This window comes from Stegostoma tigrinum, chromosome 25 (assembly GCF_030684315.1).
Source record: "Stegostoma tigrinum isolate sSteTig4 chromosome 25, sSteTig4.hap1, whole genome shotgun sequence".
Classification (NCBI taxonomy): domain Eukaryota; kingdom Metazoa; phylum Chordata; class Chondrichthyes; order Orectolobiformes; family Stegostomatidae; genus Stegostoma; species Stegostoma tigrinum.
Window position 1 is genome coordinate 27536346 of NC_081378.1, and position 15348 is coordinate 27551693.

The window sequence follows — 15348 nt, forward strand, 5'->3', positions numbered from 1 at the left end:
CATATTGGGCTACAAGTCAAAACAAGTCACAATGACATTGCTCAATCCGTGACGAATACAGCAGTAAGACAAGCTCTCGTATCCAGACTGCTTGTCTAACATGTAGTACTGGATGATCAGAAAATATGCTCCAATTAAATATAAGAGGACCAAAACCATTATCTTCAGTTTCCAAACTATTAAGTGATCCTCTATCATAGTAACTATCTTTGACTAAATGGAATTGTTCATAACTCGGTGTCTTAATTGGTCCACGTTGAGCTTCTAAATGTACATCTGCTTCAATACTAAGACTGCCTATTGCCACACCCTAACATAGCCTGACTTCATCCTTCCCTCAGTTCATCTGCTGTCCAAACCTCACCCATACATTTGCTGCCTCTAGATGTGACTATTACAATGCTCTCCTGGCTAGTCTCTCAAATACTATCCTCCACAAACTTGAATTTTCCGAATGTCTGTTATTCATGTTCTATCTCAAACCAAGTCCTCTTTACCAATCAGCACTGTATTAGCAGACCCACACTGGTTTACACAGTTAAGCAATACATCAGTTTTGAGACCTCTCATATTTATTTCCAAATCCCTTCATCACCTCATTCTTCCCTGTGTCTATTATTTCTACCAGCTGTAAAACTCTCCAAGATATCTCTGTTTCTTTAATTCTGGCCTCTTAAGCATAACTGTTTTCAGGATTTCAATCTTCATTTGCCATGCCGCAACTTCCAAGCTCCTAAGCTCAGGAATTTCCTTTATAAATCTGCCCTTCTGCTTGCCTTTTTTTTCCTCCTTTATGACACTTCATTAAAGCTAATTCTTTGACCAAGATTTTGGTAATTTATCTTAATATCTTCTAAGCTATCTTAGTTCTAAGTGTTGTTTGTTAATGCTCGTTGGGGTGTTATATTAAAAGAGCGATATAAATACAAATTATCTTACCTCAATTCGTACATTGGAAGGGGCTCAGAAATAAATGTCTAGGATAATTCTGGCTTTCAATTACTAAGTTATAAAAAAGGCTCCAGTCTGGTAAATTTTCTGATTGGGGTAAAGCTACATATAGGTATTTGTTTTTAATTAGCCAAGACACATAATATAAGAGCAAGGAGATTATGTTGTAACACTGTAAAATTTTGGAGTACTGCATGCAGTTTTGGTTACGACATTACAGCAGGAATTATTCATTCACAGGATGTGGGTGCCATTGGCTAGACCAGCTTTTATTGCCCATCCCTAATTGCGCAGAGAATAGTTAAGAGTCAACCACATTGCTGTGGGTCTGTGTAGGCCAGATCAAATAAGGATAGCAGTTTCCTTCCCTAAAGGATGTAAGTGAACAGGTAATAAAAATATTGATGACATGGAAGTAAATAAACAATTTAGTTAGACAATGAGCGAAGATTAGAGCGGACAAATAAGACATCTATAAGTAGATTCATAGACATGTCCAGCACAGAAGGTGACTAGATGTTGTATTGTGCTCACCCTGGTCAGTAAAGATCTCACGACACTAATCCTTTTTTCAGCATTTTGCCCATAGGCCTGAGTGCTTTGGCAATGCAAGTGACTATCTAAATACTGCTCAAATATTCCGTGAGTTTCTGCCTTGACCACCCTGTCAGGCAGTGAGCTCCATACTCTCACTGCCTTTTGATGAAAACATTTCTTTTCAACTGCCTTCTTAGTTTCCTTCTTCTTATTTTAAAGCTCTGGCCCCTTGTTTTTGACCTTCTTACTAATGGAAAAAGTGCCTTCCTAATCTCTCCTATCTAGGCTCCCTATAACTTTATGCAGCTCTAACAGGCCCCCTCTCAACCTTTGCTGTTCCGAAGAAAACAAACCCAGCCAATCTGGTCTATGGTTGCAGCTGAAATCCTCTAACTCAAGCAACACTCTGGTAAATCTGCATCCTATCTAGTGCAATTGCATTTGGGGAGGCAAGAGCCTAGTGGCATTATTGCTAGGCTCTCAATCCAGAGATCCAGGTATTGCTGTGGGATCTGGGTTTGAATCCAGGTTTGGAATTTGGATTTATAAAAAATCTGGTGTTAAGAGTTAATGATGACCACAAAACTGTTGCCATCTGTCGGCAAAAATCCCTTTCTGATTCATTAATGTCCTTCAAGGAAGGAAACTGCTGTTCTTACCTGATCTGGCCTACACATGACTCAAGACCTGCAGCAATGCAGTTGGCTATTAACTGTCCTCTGAGCAATTAGGGGTGGACACCACGTGCTGGCTTAGCCAGTGACAAGCAACATCCTGTGAATAAATTCTTTTAAAACCCTCCTATAATGTGGTGACCAGAAATGCATGCAGAACTCTTATCATTTTATACAGTTCCATCATAACTTCCTTGCTTTTGTATTCTGCAGTTCCGAGGAAGGGTCACTGGTCCAAAAACATTAACTCTAATTTTTCTTCACAGATGCTGCCAGACCTTCTGAGCTTTTCCAGCAACTTCTGTTTTTGTTTATGATTTACAGCATCTGCAGTTCTTTCGTTTGTTAAATATGACATATACCCTCTCACCACCTTAACCACTTGCCCTGCAACCTTCGTAGGTCTGTGGAAATATTCACCAAGGTCCATCTCTCTCTCACAAAGTTACAGATAATAAAGATAAATTTCTCTTCCCACAGTAGGGCAGCGATTGTATGGAACAAATTCCAAGACACAAAAGTAGTTGGTCATGATAAGGTATTAATTCAGGATCTAAACAATGCATCCATCATAGCTGCCAAGTAAATATTAATTATCTAAGCAGTGTTCTCTTTTCAAAAAGATCCAAACCCTTCGTTAATATAGCAGTCCATCAATAGGTTGTTTGCCGGAATAACTGTTTTGTGACCTAGAATTAATCTTCACAGATGTGGTTCCATTTTACTACCGGACCTCAGTTGGAATATTGTACTTCTTCATTCATTTCCGGGATGAGGGCATAGTTAGGTGGACCAGCATTTATTGTCCATCCCTAATTGTTCTTGAGAAGGTGGTAGCGTGTTTCCTTTTGAAAGTGCTGGAGTCCATGTACGGTCATAGTTGGTACTCCCACAGTGCTTTTTGGAAAGAGGTTCCTGGGAAATATTCCATTTCCTGGTTAGGTACCAGAATTCAAGCTGTATTATAACAGCTTGGCTATGGGTGGGGCTTATTCTGGAGCCTTCGGTACTATTGCTGGAATGTTGTCAGGGTCAAAAGCCTTTGTGCTACCCAGCACCTTTAGTCATTCTCGATATTATGTGGAATGGACTGCATTGGCTGAAGATTGGTACTTATGAAACTAAACACCTCGAGGAGGCTGAGTTGGATCACCCACTTGGCAGTTCTAAAGATGATTGCAAATGCTTCAGCTATTTCTTTCCTTATAATGGTTTTAACTGGTGCACCAAATATGGGGCTATTTCACTGAAACATAATGTTTTGAAAGTGCATGAAGTGGACATTTTCATTGTTGTTGTTCAATCTTATAATAATCAATTTAAATCAAGACTACATTCAAATTCTGAGAATTTTCAGATCTAAGATGACATTGACAAACCAATATAACACCTTTGGCCAATTGTATAACTCATTAACACAAATGATCAATTTGTCTTGCGGACACAGGACTTGTTATGAAAGAATATTGCAAAAACCACTGTGTCTCACTTCTGTCTACAGCATATGTATGGAACTGCTCATTAACTTGGCCGCCTATAGAGTTAAGTACAGTACTGTAGGATGAAACATTAAAGAAAGTTTCATCTGCCTTTTCAAGATGAATGTAAAGATGCTGTCGCAATCGGGTATGCAAAAGAGGAAAGAGGAGAATGGATAGCAAATAGATTGATATGAGAATAAACAATCAATGATCAAAGTACAATTCAAAAATTTTTAAAGCTCATCAAAAAGTGTCCAAAGTAAATAAGCCTCATTAGGAAGTAAAGTTTGCTCTACTAGAGGTGTTTTCTTCTTCAAAACCGTTTTAAACTACCATTTATTAAATTTGTTCTTTTATATCTTATTGGATTTGCCTCTGCTTGGATGCAGCTTTGGGAATGTTTGCTTCAGTTCAAATACATGTATTTGCCACTGCCATCCTATTTTTGCAATTTGGATTTGTATTTTGTTCAAAAATGCAAAGTGAATTTAAAATATAAATAAACACCCCTGAAATTCTATGTAATGCTTAGTTGCTTCGAAGCAGTGATCCTGTTCAAAGGGTGTTATTTAAATCTGATTTTCATTTGTTTTTGACTCATCTCTCCTCGGGAATTGTATCAAATTTTTTGCAGCTCTTCCAAGTAAGTCGACATGCATAAATTTAAGAGCAAAAATGCAACTGCTATTTCTACTACTGAAATATGATGGAGTAGAGTAAGCCAGTTTCTCTGTTTCTTAACCCAAGAGGGCTGTATTTTTTTTTTCAGAGTGATGTAGCAGAGAATGAGGAAAAACTGTGGGTCATGAGGTCTACTGTCACCTTGCTTTCCAAGGCGACACTTACCTTCCTTACCCCTGAGAGAATTATTTAGATAGAAAAACCAACAAAACTAGTACATATAAAACTATAACAATAGACAATGCATACTGATCCTCTTCGTCTCTTCTACTTCAAAATGAAGCATGTCCATTACGTTCATTTCCAAATGTTACTGTTGTTTTATGATTTTCCCTCGGGGCAACCATTCTTTGCCTATCTGTTGTATAAAAATGGGACTGCAACTTTCTCAAACACTTATATACAATGGGAAGTAGGAGTAAATGACCTAAGCATTTCTGCAAAAGGGATATAGATAAAGGATAGACATGGTTTTAAATGCTAAAGACATCAAGGCATATGGAGAAAATGTGGGAATATGGCATTTAGATTGAGGATGTGACATGACATATTGAATGGTGGATTGGGACTCGACGGGCTGAATAGTCTTCTCTGGTTCCATGTTTGTGTGTCTGTGTTTCTATGGAGCCTTCTCAAGGCCACTTTTCCCTCCAATCTTGGCCTAGTACTAAATAGCTGAAGGCTTCACTCTCAGTGGAGACATTCATTGGAAACTTTGTTTCAGGGTTCATCCACACCTTTAACGTCTTCTGATGCTTCCTCTGCTGCTGCAGAGATGCCTGCACCACTTTGGTGGGATTTTGTCTCCTTGCCTCAGTTGTCTCCATCAGTGAAATATCTGCCAAATGTAACATAAACAACCAAGTTAATTAGGTAGACGTTAAGACAGATTTTGAGGGAGAGGCTGAAATCCTGTCCCCACCAGAAATCCATCCCATAGAGAAGAATCAAATTTTGTTTCAGTCTTGTCAATTTGCAAAATTAGGAACGATATCTTGTTTTATTTTTCCACTTGTGTCCGTTCGCCTTCTCATTTGAAGGCATTGATTCTATGACCGGGCTCGATCACCTTCAGGAAAGGGTATTTCTGCTTTCCGAAATTACATCCGTGTGGATAGTAGGCCAGACCGTTCTGGGGCCTAATGATTTGCTGTGGTCAAATGATTCACTGGCACTCACTGTTCGATGTCCAATAAAGATCAGCTACTTGGACAAAGTACGATGATGTGTCTTTGATATCACACCCCTGCACTGGCTCAGTGCCTTCAAAGCAAAAGGAAGAAAATTGGTTGAGAGAGAAGAATAAGAGAAGCCTCATCTTTAATGGATCGATATTGAATTAGCTTGTCAGAGTTAATAAAAATCACTTTTGTTGCTTTCTTTTCATTGACAATATTTTTAGCCAACCACTTACATTGAAACCATAAATTACTGTGTTAGTACACAAAATGTGTAGTCAAATAAAACAAATAGCTTGATAAAGACATTGAATTGAGTGTCTCATTTGAAACTTGGGTCTGAATTAACTAAGTGTATGCAAGACTTGTTCTCACCAATCACTAAAGATAGACCCTTGGAAAGCAGAATATATCATTGATGATTATCATGATTAGTAATCAGAAATACTTAAAAATACGTGGTGAGGAGTTAACATTTTTGACAAGTGACAAGTGGAGAGCTGTTGTAGAAGAGTATGGAAGATCTAGAAAACCAGGGTCCTCTGCATGCTTTGGCATTTTAACTGCACTATGTGTGTGTGTGAGATATCAATGACAGGCTCCTCAACAGATACCAACCAATGGACAAGGTTGAGGGTTGGAGTTGTCCAGTGGACAAACATTGGCTCCTGTAGCTAAAGGCTTTTTAAATCCATTTAGAATGTCCATACATATAAATATCTGAACATATGAAGTAGGAACTGGATTAAGCCACTCAATCTCCGAACCAGCTCTGACTTTGATAGGTTCACAACTGAACTGATAGTAGCCTCAACACCACTCTCCTGCCAACCCCTGATACCCTTTGACACCACTGTCCCCTCCCCTGTTAGTCAAGAATCCATCTACATCTGCCTTGAAGACATGTCTGGACTGCCCCACTTAATTGCTGAATTTTCCACGGTTTAAATTTCAGATGTTGAACAAGAATGATGTATGCTGTTTTATCCTAATGCTTAAAGTGTCAACTTGCATCCTTGGAATGGGCTGGTCACTTGCTGCTGTCATTATAGTTCTGTTTAAACCAGATTTTGTTTGATAAGAGACAGGTTGCAATCAGGATTCAGATTTTTAGCACTTTAACATCCCATCCAAGTCAAATCTGTCTGTCTTGTGGTATTACAGTTCTCCTCAATGGTTTTCTAAAGCCATTAGATTTATTAGAGAATGCAAAGTTGTATTATTGGATAGTAAAATCCTGTGAAGGCCGGGACATACAAAAAATGCTGGTTCATTTATGTGCATGGCTCAAAATTAAGTAGAGTAATGATGTTGGTTGTTAAGTGAGCAAGACAATTAGAGGAAAGATTTTAAAATAATACATTTTTATTAGTGCATATTGGTCAAAATGTTCATTGTAAGTTGAATTTTCAAAGGAGATTTTGAAATGAACATCAGTGAAGTAAATAATCCTTTCAAATTAAAGCGGGGCAAATTAAGCAAGGTTTCACTTTGCTTCACAATCATTTGGCTGACTTCTGCTTGAAGTAAACTTTGCGGGTTGGTTAAGGACAGGGTCAGACTCCACAATGATGATCCAAAGATAAATAGCTGCTTTTCAAACTCTTAGAAGAATAGCAAACAGAGCAAGTCACTAGAAGATGACCCTTGTCCCACAAAGCGTTCAATACAGTCCAGAAAATAAGCAAATGGAGAAAAACCAACATTGGCAATGTCAGATTATGAACTATAATATTATTAGCTAAGGGTGGATCACAGATATTGCACTTAGTTTTACAGCAATCTAACTGGCGTCACAGAGATGACACTTCTGCGAACATTTTTATAACACATTCTTTCAGGTTCATAAATTGTGAACGTTTAGGCCCCTATGGTGAAATGAATTCTTTCTCCATTAGGTCTTGTTTAAAAGAAATAGGGCTATGAGCATAGATGGGAAAGAATAAGTTTTGCAACCTTAACCCTTCAATAGGTTGGGTTCCTGCAGGAATGTGTCATAACAACTAATCAAAAGATCTCGTTAAGTACCACATCACATCATCTAATAATAAACACTTGACTATTCTTTGTTTTTCATTGCATGGTTTTATTCAATTCAAAAATGTAATTAACTCTGAAGAATATACTTATTATGACTGTACTTGTCTTTCCCATATTCCAAGTCTTATCGGGTGAGTAGATAATTAAATTATTGTAAAAAGAAATTACAACATACATTTGAAAAGAAACATACATTTCTCCCATTCATGATTTTGTTTTGTATACCATACCCATTTTGGGATGTCTTATAGAGGTTGGAATTCTGTCCTATCAAAAAAGAGCGTAGTCTCAGATCCTGTGCTATTAATGCAAAATGCATGGCAGAAAACAGAAGTGATAAAATTGTTCATTACATTGAATGTGTAGTAATATACTGTATTATCTCCATAATGTTTTGTTTGTGCTTTCAGTGCTTATTTAAGTAATTTTTCAACACACAGTTGTAATATAATATGAAATAAGAGTGTAAAATCCTGGAGAACCTCAGCAGGTCTGCAACATCTGTGAATAAAGAAATAAAGTTAACACTTCAAATCTGATATAGTATTTTAGCTCTGAAGAAGAGTTGTATCAGACTCTACATGTTAACTCTGTTTCGTTCTTCACAGGTGCTGCCAGGACTGCTAAGTTTCTCTAAATCATGCGTGAACCTTGAATCTTCTATTCTGCATCAGCTTTATTTAGCTTCATATCCTGTTGCTGTGTCTAGGAGTTGACTTATCAAATAATCATCAACCGGTCCTCTGGTTACTGCTTATTTAAATATTAAAACAGCTGTGTATTGTGGTTACTGTTCAGCAATGACATTTCTAATAGTCATACTGTTTAATCCACCTTGCTTTGCAGTTATTTGGTTATGCCTTTTATGGGAACAGACCTTAGCAAATTAATGAAGCATGAGAAACTGACTGAAGACCGGATCCAATTTCTGGTGTATCAAATCTTGAAAGGCCTAAAGGTCAGTTTGTCCTCCAGTCATTAATTTTGACTATGGGAATATGATATTAGTTGATAGACTGGCCGGTTTTAAAATGAAAGGTTTATGGCAATACATATAATTTTAGACAAGTGAGTTAGAACTTTATGCCCTTGTATTACTTCAAGGCATATTATATAAATTTGCATGACATGTAATTATCCATAATTGTTTTTTTCCACCAGAATACAATAAAAACATTCTTTTGACTCTTCCATTCCACAAGCTACTTCAAAACAGTATTCTGAGGATGTGGTTTCACTGGTGTATTGGAATTCATTGTCCATCTCCAGCTGTTCTAAATATATGGTAATGAGTCTCTTGAACCAATGCAGTGGTACGATGCAGCTGTTTGTTTGCATGAGCCACTTCTCAGAGCAGTTAATACCTAACTTTGCTTTCCAGTGTCTTTTTTATTTTTGTTCATTCATGGCATGAAGGCATTGCTGGCTAGGGCAGCATTTATTGCCCGTCCTTACTGCCCAGAGGGCAGCTAAGAGTCAATCACATTGCTGTGGATCTGGAGTCAGCCAAGGTAAGGATGGCAGTTCCCTTCCCTAAAGGATATTGATGAACCAGATGGATTTTTCCTGACGATGGATTCCTGGTCATTGTTAGAGTCTTAATTCCAGATTTTTATTTAATTCACAATCCACCATCTGCCAAGCCAAGATTTGAACCTGTATCTCTGGATTAACAGTCCAGTGATAATACCACTAGACCATTTCCTCCACTGATTTTGCATATTGGAATACTCCACGAACTAGTATCAATTGCACACTTTTTAGTTACTAAGAGACTTTCCAATTTGAACCAGCACACAATTGGGTGACCTTGTGATCCTCTTTTGTTAGAGGTGCTGGGACTAACACAATTTGACACTGCTGGGACAGCTTGAAGCACTATTTGAGATTTGATCATTTTCTGGGAGTGATGGTCACTACTGCATGTGAGAAAACAGCATGGATTGCACGTTTTATGACTCTTTGCAGTATTTGGCATCCTTGAATTACCACTGATAACACAAAATTAACCATGTGGATTTAAAGCCAAAAATACTCTAGAGCTGGAAAAGACAGGAGGTTCCTTTCCAAAACAAAATTACTGAACCAGTTTATGTTTTTTGCTTAACAGTTCATGTTTATTTTTACTGATGCCAATTTTTTACTTCCATAGTTTAGTTTCAATAAAATTCAGATTTTCCGTTTGACTGGGATTGAACTCCAGTTGCCTCTGGTTTACTGGTTCAAAAATGTAACTACACCACAATCGCTCATTTACATTCAAATATTGCATGTAACTGAGGATTGTAACTGAGGATCAGTTCCATTCAGCATACATCTTATTTGTATTCTTGTGAAATGAAGAATGGCACCAAACAGAACTTGAAACTTTGAGAACAATAGCAGTATTTTTCTAGTTTTGATGACAAATGCGACTTATTGCTTCGGCAGCAATGAGAATTTTCACCTATTAGGCCTTTAACGCAGAAAATATCCAAAAGTGCTTTGCAGAAGAGGACTAGCTGGTAAACCTCAGTGTGTGAAATAAGAGAGATAAGTTAAAACCAGGTTTTGAAGAGAATTTCAGAACACACATATACCCTGGCTGTAATGTGCTACCAGAAGTGAATCTGCACCCACACAAGAGTAATTTGCAAGTGCAGTTCACTTGTAAAAATAGCATGATGTTACCCTGCAGCTGACTGCAGAACTGGCTTGAGGTTACGTAGCTGTTAAGTTTTCATGTGTTCTTTCATTATCGTCTCTCAGAAGTAAGCTTAGCGTCGTGACATTTATGAAATACAGCTTTCACATAAAAGTATTTTTTTCAACCAAGAAGGAAAGCCAGAAGCAATAAAGATTCTGGCTTCTTGTAGTGTATTGTGTTAATTTAATTAAGGAAGTAATTTCAATTTATATTGGCAGGATATTAACCTGGTCTGTGATGTCTGGAAATTCTTAACCACAAACTCCTTAGACTCACAGATTTATGTATTTTGAAGTGGTGCCAAATTTTTGGAGGTAGTGCACTGGCATGGATTGAGAACTGGCTGGCCAACAGGAAACAAATAGTAAAAATAACCAGGTACAAAAACAGAAATTGCTGGAGACACTCAGGTCTGGCAGCATCTAGACAGAAATCAGAGTTAAAGCTTCAGGTCCAGTGACTGTTCCTCAGAGCTGAATGAACAATTCATTTTATAAGTGGCAGCTAGTGACCAGTGTACACAGAGATCAGTTGGACTCCAACTATTCACTACATATATTAGAGAGAGAGAAAGAGAGAGAGAGATTTAGGTAAGGAAACTAAATCTAAAATCTCCAAGTTTGGAGATGACTCAAACCTGGGTGGACTGTTGAGCTGTGAGGATGCAAAGAAGTTCGGTGTAATTTGTTCAGATTGAATGGGCAAATGCATGGCAGGTGAAGCAAAATTTGGATAAATGTGAGGTTATCCACTTTGGTAGTGAAAGCAGGAATGTTGATCATTATCTGAATGGATATAGGTTGGGAAAGATGAAGGTGCAACAAGACCTGGGTGTCCTTCTACACCAGGGTCACTCAAAGTATGCATGCAGGTGCAGCAGGTAGTGAAGAAGGCAAGTGGTACGTTGGCCTTCATAGCGAGAGGATTAAAGTACAGGAGCAGGGATGTCTTGTCACAAACATACAAGGCCTTAGTGAGATCACACTTGGAGCTTATTTCAGGATGTTCTGGCTAAGGAGAGAATGCAACAAAAGTTCATCAGACTGATTCCTGGGATGGCAGGATTGAAGAAAGGCTGGATCAGTTAGGATATAATCACTGGAGTTTAGTAGTATGCGGGCAAATCTCATAAAAACCTGTAAAATTCTAGCAGGACTAGGCAGGATAAATGCAGAAAGGATGTTCATGGTGACTGAGAGTCCAGAACCAGGGGTCATAGTCTAAGGAGACAGGGAAGGCCGTTTAAGACGGAGGTAGGGAGAAATTTCTTTGCCGAGAGACTTGTGAGCCTGTGGAATTCTTTGCCACAGAAGGCAGTTGAGTTTGGAACATTGAACATTTTCAAGGATATAGATATTGTGCTTGGGGCTAAAGGGTATGGGATGAAAGCAGGAACAGATTACTGAATTGGATGTTCAGCAATATTCATGTCGAATGATGGACCAGGCTTGAAGAGCCGAATGGCCTACTCCTGTTCACATTTTAAATAGTTAGGTTTCTATACTCACAATTCTGTGAAAGTAAGTAGAATGTGATATAAGCGGTTGAATTTAATGCAGGAAGCAGAGTCCCAATGCCTCTAGTGTAAAGGCCATAGGTGAGCCCAACTCCACTTGGCTGGCGTAGTCTGGAGCCATTTAATAACTGCTCATGACCCAGCAGCACCACCAGGAGCAGTGATCACTGCTGAATCCACCGAGGCCAGGGACAAATGCGTAATGCGATGGAGCCAACATTCAAGCTAAGTCTGAGATCTCACCAGGTCTAGGCTGCTAGGCCATAATGAAGGAACGGGATGGAACGAGTTCAGGGGAATCTATTGAAGCACTCTGATTGACACAGAGGCTAAGAAAAGGTCCACTCCCCCTTCCCAGCTAGCAGTCTCCGTGGTTTACAGTGCATGCTGAATACTTGGTTTGCAGCATCATGGGTAAAATCCATCAGAGATGGCAGGACATTCTTAAGAGGCCAGTAACTCAGTAGAATTGGAGTGAGTTGAGCAGGTGAGCACAAGGAATAGTGCCACTGGCATGGAGCCGAATTTTATAGACACCCGACCACCACCACTCACCAAAGAGTTTGCAGTCTTCAACATTAGGAATTTTCGATAAACTGGCATGTAAATTCCTTGCCACTCTAATGTTGTGGAATCGTCAAGTGCAGAAAATACAGCAAGGCATTTAATTTTAACAACTCTGTTTGCAGATTGTTAGACAAGCAAAGGAGGCTATTTGTTGGATTTATTCAGATTGAAATCATGCTCGTGTTCTAGTGGCACAAAACTACTAAAATTTTACAGAATAAGTCTGTAAAGTTTTTGTTTCTAAACAGGTTACTTTCAAACCCATATAGATGGTTGAAATGCAATCTTATAAAAACCAAAGTTAACAGAGTATTAGAATTTTCTCAGGATCTGTTAGGAGCAAATGCCCTTAAATTCTAACGTTTCATTCACACACAAAGCAGGTCCAGGGAAATGTTTCTTTTTCTGCGAGGAATGGAAGGATGAGCAGAATTCTTTTTGCGCGGTGAGTTATGCACTGCATGAAAGGATAAGGGATACAGATTCAGTCATCTTTAAAAAAGAGAATTGGATATGTGTTTTTAAAAAGGTGTGGGGGTGGGATGGGGGTATGTGGGGATAATGTTAGAGCTTTGGGAAAATGGCAAATAAGTGAAACCATAGGTCCCTCAAAGCACAATGGTGTGAGAGCCAGAGGCACGTCTCAAACGCAAACCCATAATCAATCCCCCGTGTCCTACTAAAATGTGCATACATGTACAAACTAATGTTGAATTAATTTATCCTTCACAGCCGCCATTATGACTGCCAAATCTTACTGTGTGGTTTTGCATCAATGTGGTTGGAAACTGTAATAAACAGCAATAGCAAGCGTGGCTGAAAGTGACAAGGAAGTCTTTAGACTGTAGCGGAAGGATGTTGATGGCTTCATCAGTTTGGAAAATGGAATTCAATCCAGGGAAATGTGAGGTTATGCATTTTGGAGGGTGCAGTAAAACATGGAATTTGCAAAAAAAATGCAACCTACTGGTAAGTATAAAGAAACAGAGGGACCCTGCTCATAGTTTCTTAATGGTAGCAGGACAGCTCAATAGATAATTAAGAAAGCAGATAGATTAGATAGGGTGGACAGTGAGAATCTTTTTCCGAGGATGATGACTTCAGCTTGTACAAGGGGGCATAGCTACAAATTGAGGGGTGATAGATTTAAGACAGATGTCAGAGGCAGGTTCTTTACTCAGAGAGTGGTAAGGGCATGGAATGCCCTGCCTGCCAACGTAGTTAACTCAGCCACATTAGGGGCATTTAAACAGGCCTTGGATAAGCATATGGATAATGGTGGGATAGTGTAGGGGGAGGGGCTTAGATTCGTTCACAGGTCGGCGCAACATCGAGGGCTGAAGAGCCTGTTCTGCGCTGTATTGTTCTATGTTCTATGTTCTATAACATACTGTGCTTCATTATACAAGGCATCGAAGTATAAGGGCAGGGAGATTGTACATGAGATGCATAGAACACTTATTACATGCAGTTCCAGCCTCCACATTACAGGAAAGATGTGACTGCACTGGAGATTCATAAGAATGATGCAAGAATTAGAAGTTTTTAGTTTATTTGAGATGTACGAAGTTATGATGGCCCCAAATAAAGTGAATGGAATTAACACATTTACCTGAACAGAGAGGTCAAAAACCAGGAAGTGTAGATTGACAGTAATTGAGAGGTGTTCAAAGGGGAGATGAGGAAATATTCTTTCATCTACACATTGATGGGGACCTTGAACTCACTGCCTAAATGAATAGTAGAGACGGAAAATCTCAGCACATTTAAAAATAAGGAGAAGAGCCCTGACTTGCAGGTCTTTAGTGGTAGTGTCGGAGATGAGGCTGATTTAGCTCTTTGTCAGCCAGCAAGGAAACAATGCACCAAATTACCTCTTCCTCTGCCATAAATTTTCACTGATCTCTGTAATTTCTGTAGACATTTTCACTAAATAATCTTTGGGCCATCCCATAGATTACGTGTATTAGTCAACTGTTGACAGCTCAAAATCTAGCTGTTGGTCCTATATTGTTGCTGGACTCACAGGTGATATAGCCCAAACACGTGTAAATATTTTTGATGGTTATATATTCATTCTGATGATTTTTAAGGACTCGTTCTGATACATACTTCCTTCGCAAGATCAGAGCAACAGCTGATCCCTGTTCTCATAGCCTATTTGGTCTTCTTCAGGATGGATTCTTCCTACTTCCATTCCCACAAGAGTATTTCACTCACACCAACCCCCTTTGCTGCAGCGTGTTAATAATTGCTACAACTTTTAGCTTGAAAACAGCATTGTATTTTATTTGAGATAACAAGGTGTAGAGCTGGATGAGCACAGTAGGCCAAGCAGCATCAGAGGAGCAGGAAAGCTGACGTTTCAGTCAGGACCCTTCTTCAGAATTGGGGGAGGGGAAGGGAATTCTGAAATAAATAGGGAGACACGGGGAGGCAGATAGAAGATAGATAAAGATAGGTGGAGAGGAGACAGACAGGTCAAAGAGGCAGGGTTGGAGCCAGTAAAGGTGAATGTCGGTGGGGAGTTAGGGAGGGGCTAGGTCGGTCCAGGGAGGATGGACAGGTCAAGGAGGCGGGATGAGGTTAGTGGGTAGGAGATGGGGGTAGGGCTTGAGGTGGGAGGAATGGTTAGGGAGGCGGGAATGAGCTGGGCTGGTTTTGGGATACGGTTGGGGGAGGGGAGATTTTGAAGCTTGTGAAATCCACATTGATGCCCTTGGGCTGCAGGGTTCCCAAACGAAATATGGGATGCTGTTCCTGCAGTTTTCAGGTGGCATTGTTGTGGCAATGCAGGAGGTCCAGGATGGACATGTCGTCCAAGGAGTGGAAGGGGGAGTTGAAATGGTTTACAACTGGGAGGTGTAGTTGTTTGTTGCGAACTGAGCGTAGGCGTTCCACAAAGCAGTCCCCAAGCTTCCACTTGGTTTTCCCGATGAAGAGGCCATAACGGGAACAGCGGATACAGTACACCACATTAGCAGATGTGCAGGTGAACATTTGTTTGATGTTGAAGGTCATCTTAAGGCCTGGCATG

The 15348-nt window shown here is 39.5% G+C and overlaps 1 protein-coding gene across 3 annotated transcripts in view; it reads left to right on the forward strand.

Moving 5' to 3' along the window:
- The window catches only part of LOC125463418 (mitogen-activated protein kinase 12-like), a 79864-nt gene that overhangs the window by 22127 nt on the left and 42389 nt on the right, over positions 1 to 15348 (forward strand). For all 3 annotated transcript variants that reach the window (XM_059654608.1, XM_059654610.1, XM_059654609.1), the window contains exon 4: positions 8389 to 8500. In XM_059654608.1, the coding sequence (XP_059510591.1) occupies positions 8389 to 8500 (112 nt within the window). The remainder of the gene's footprint in view (positions 1 to 8388; positions 8501 to 15348) is intronic.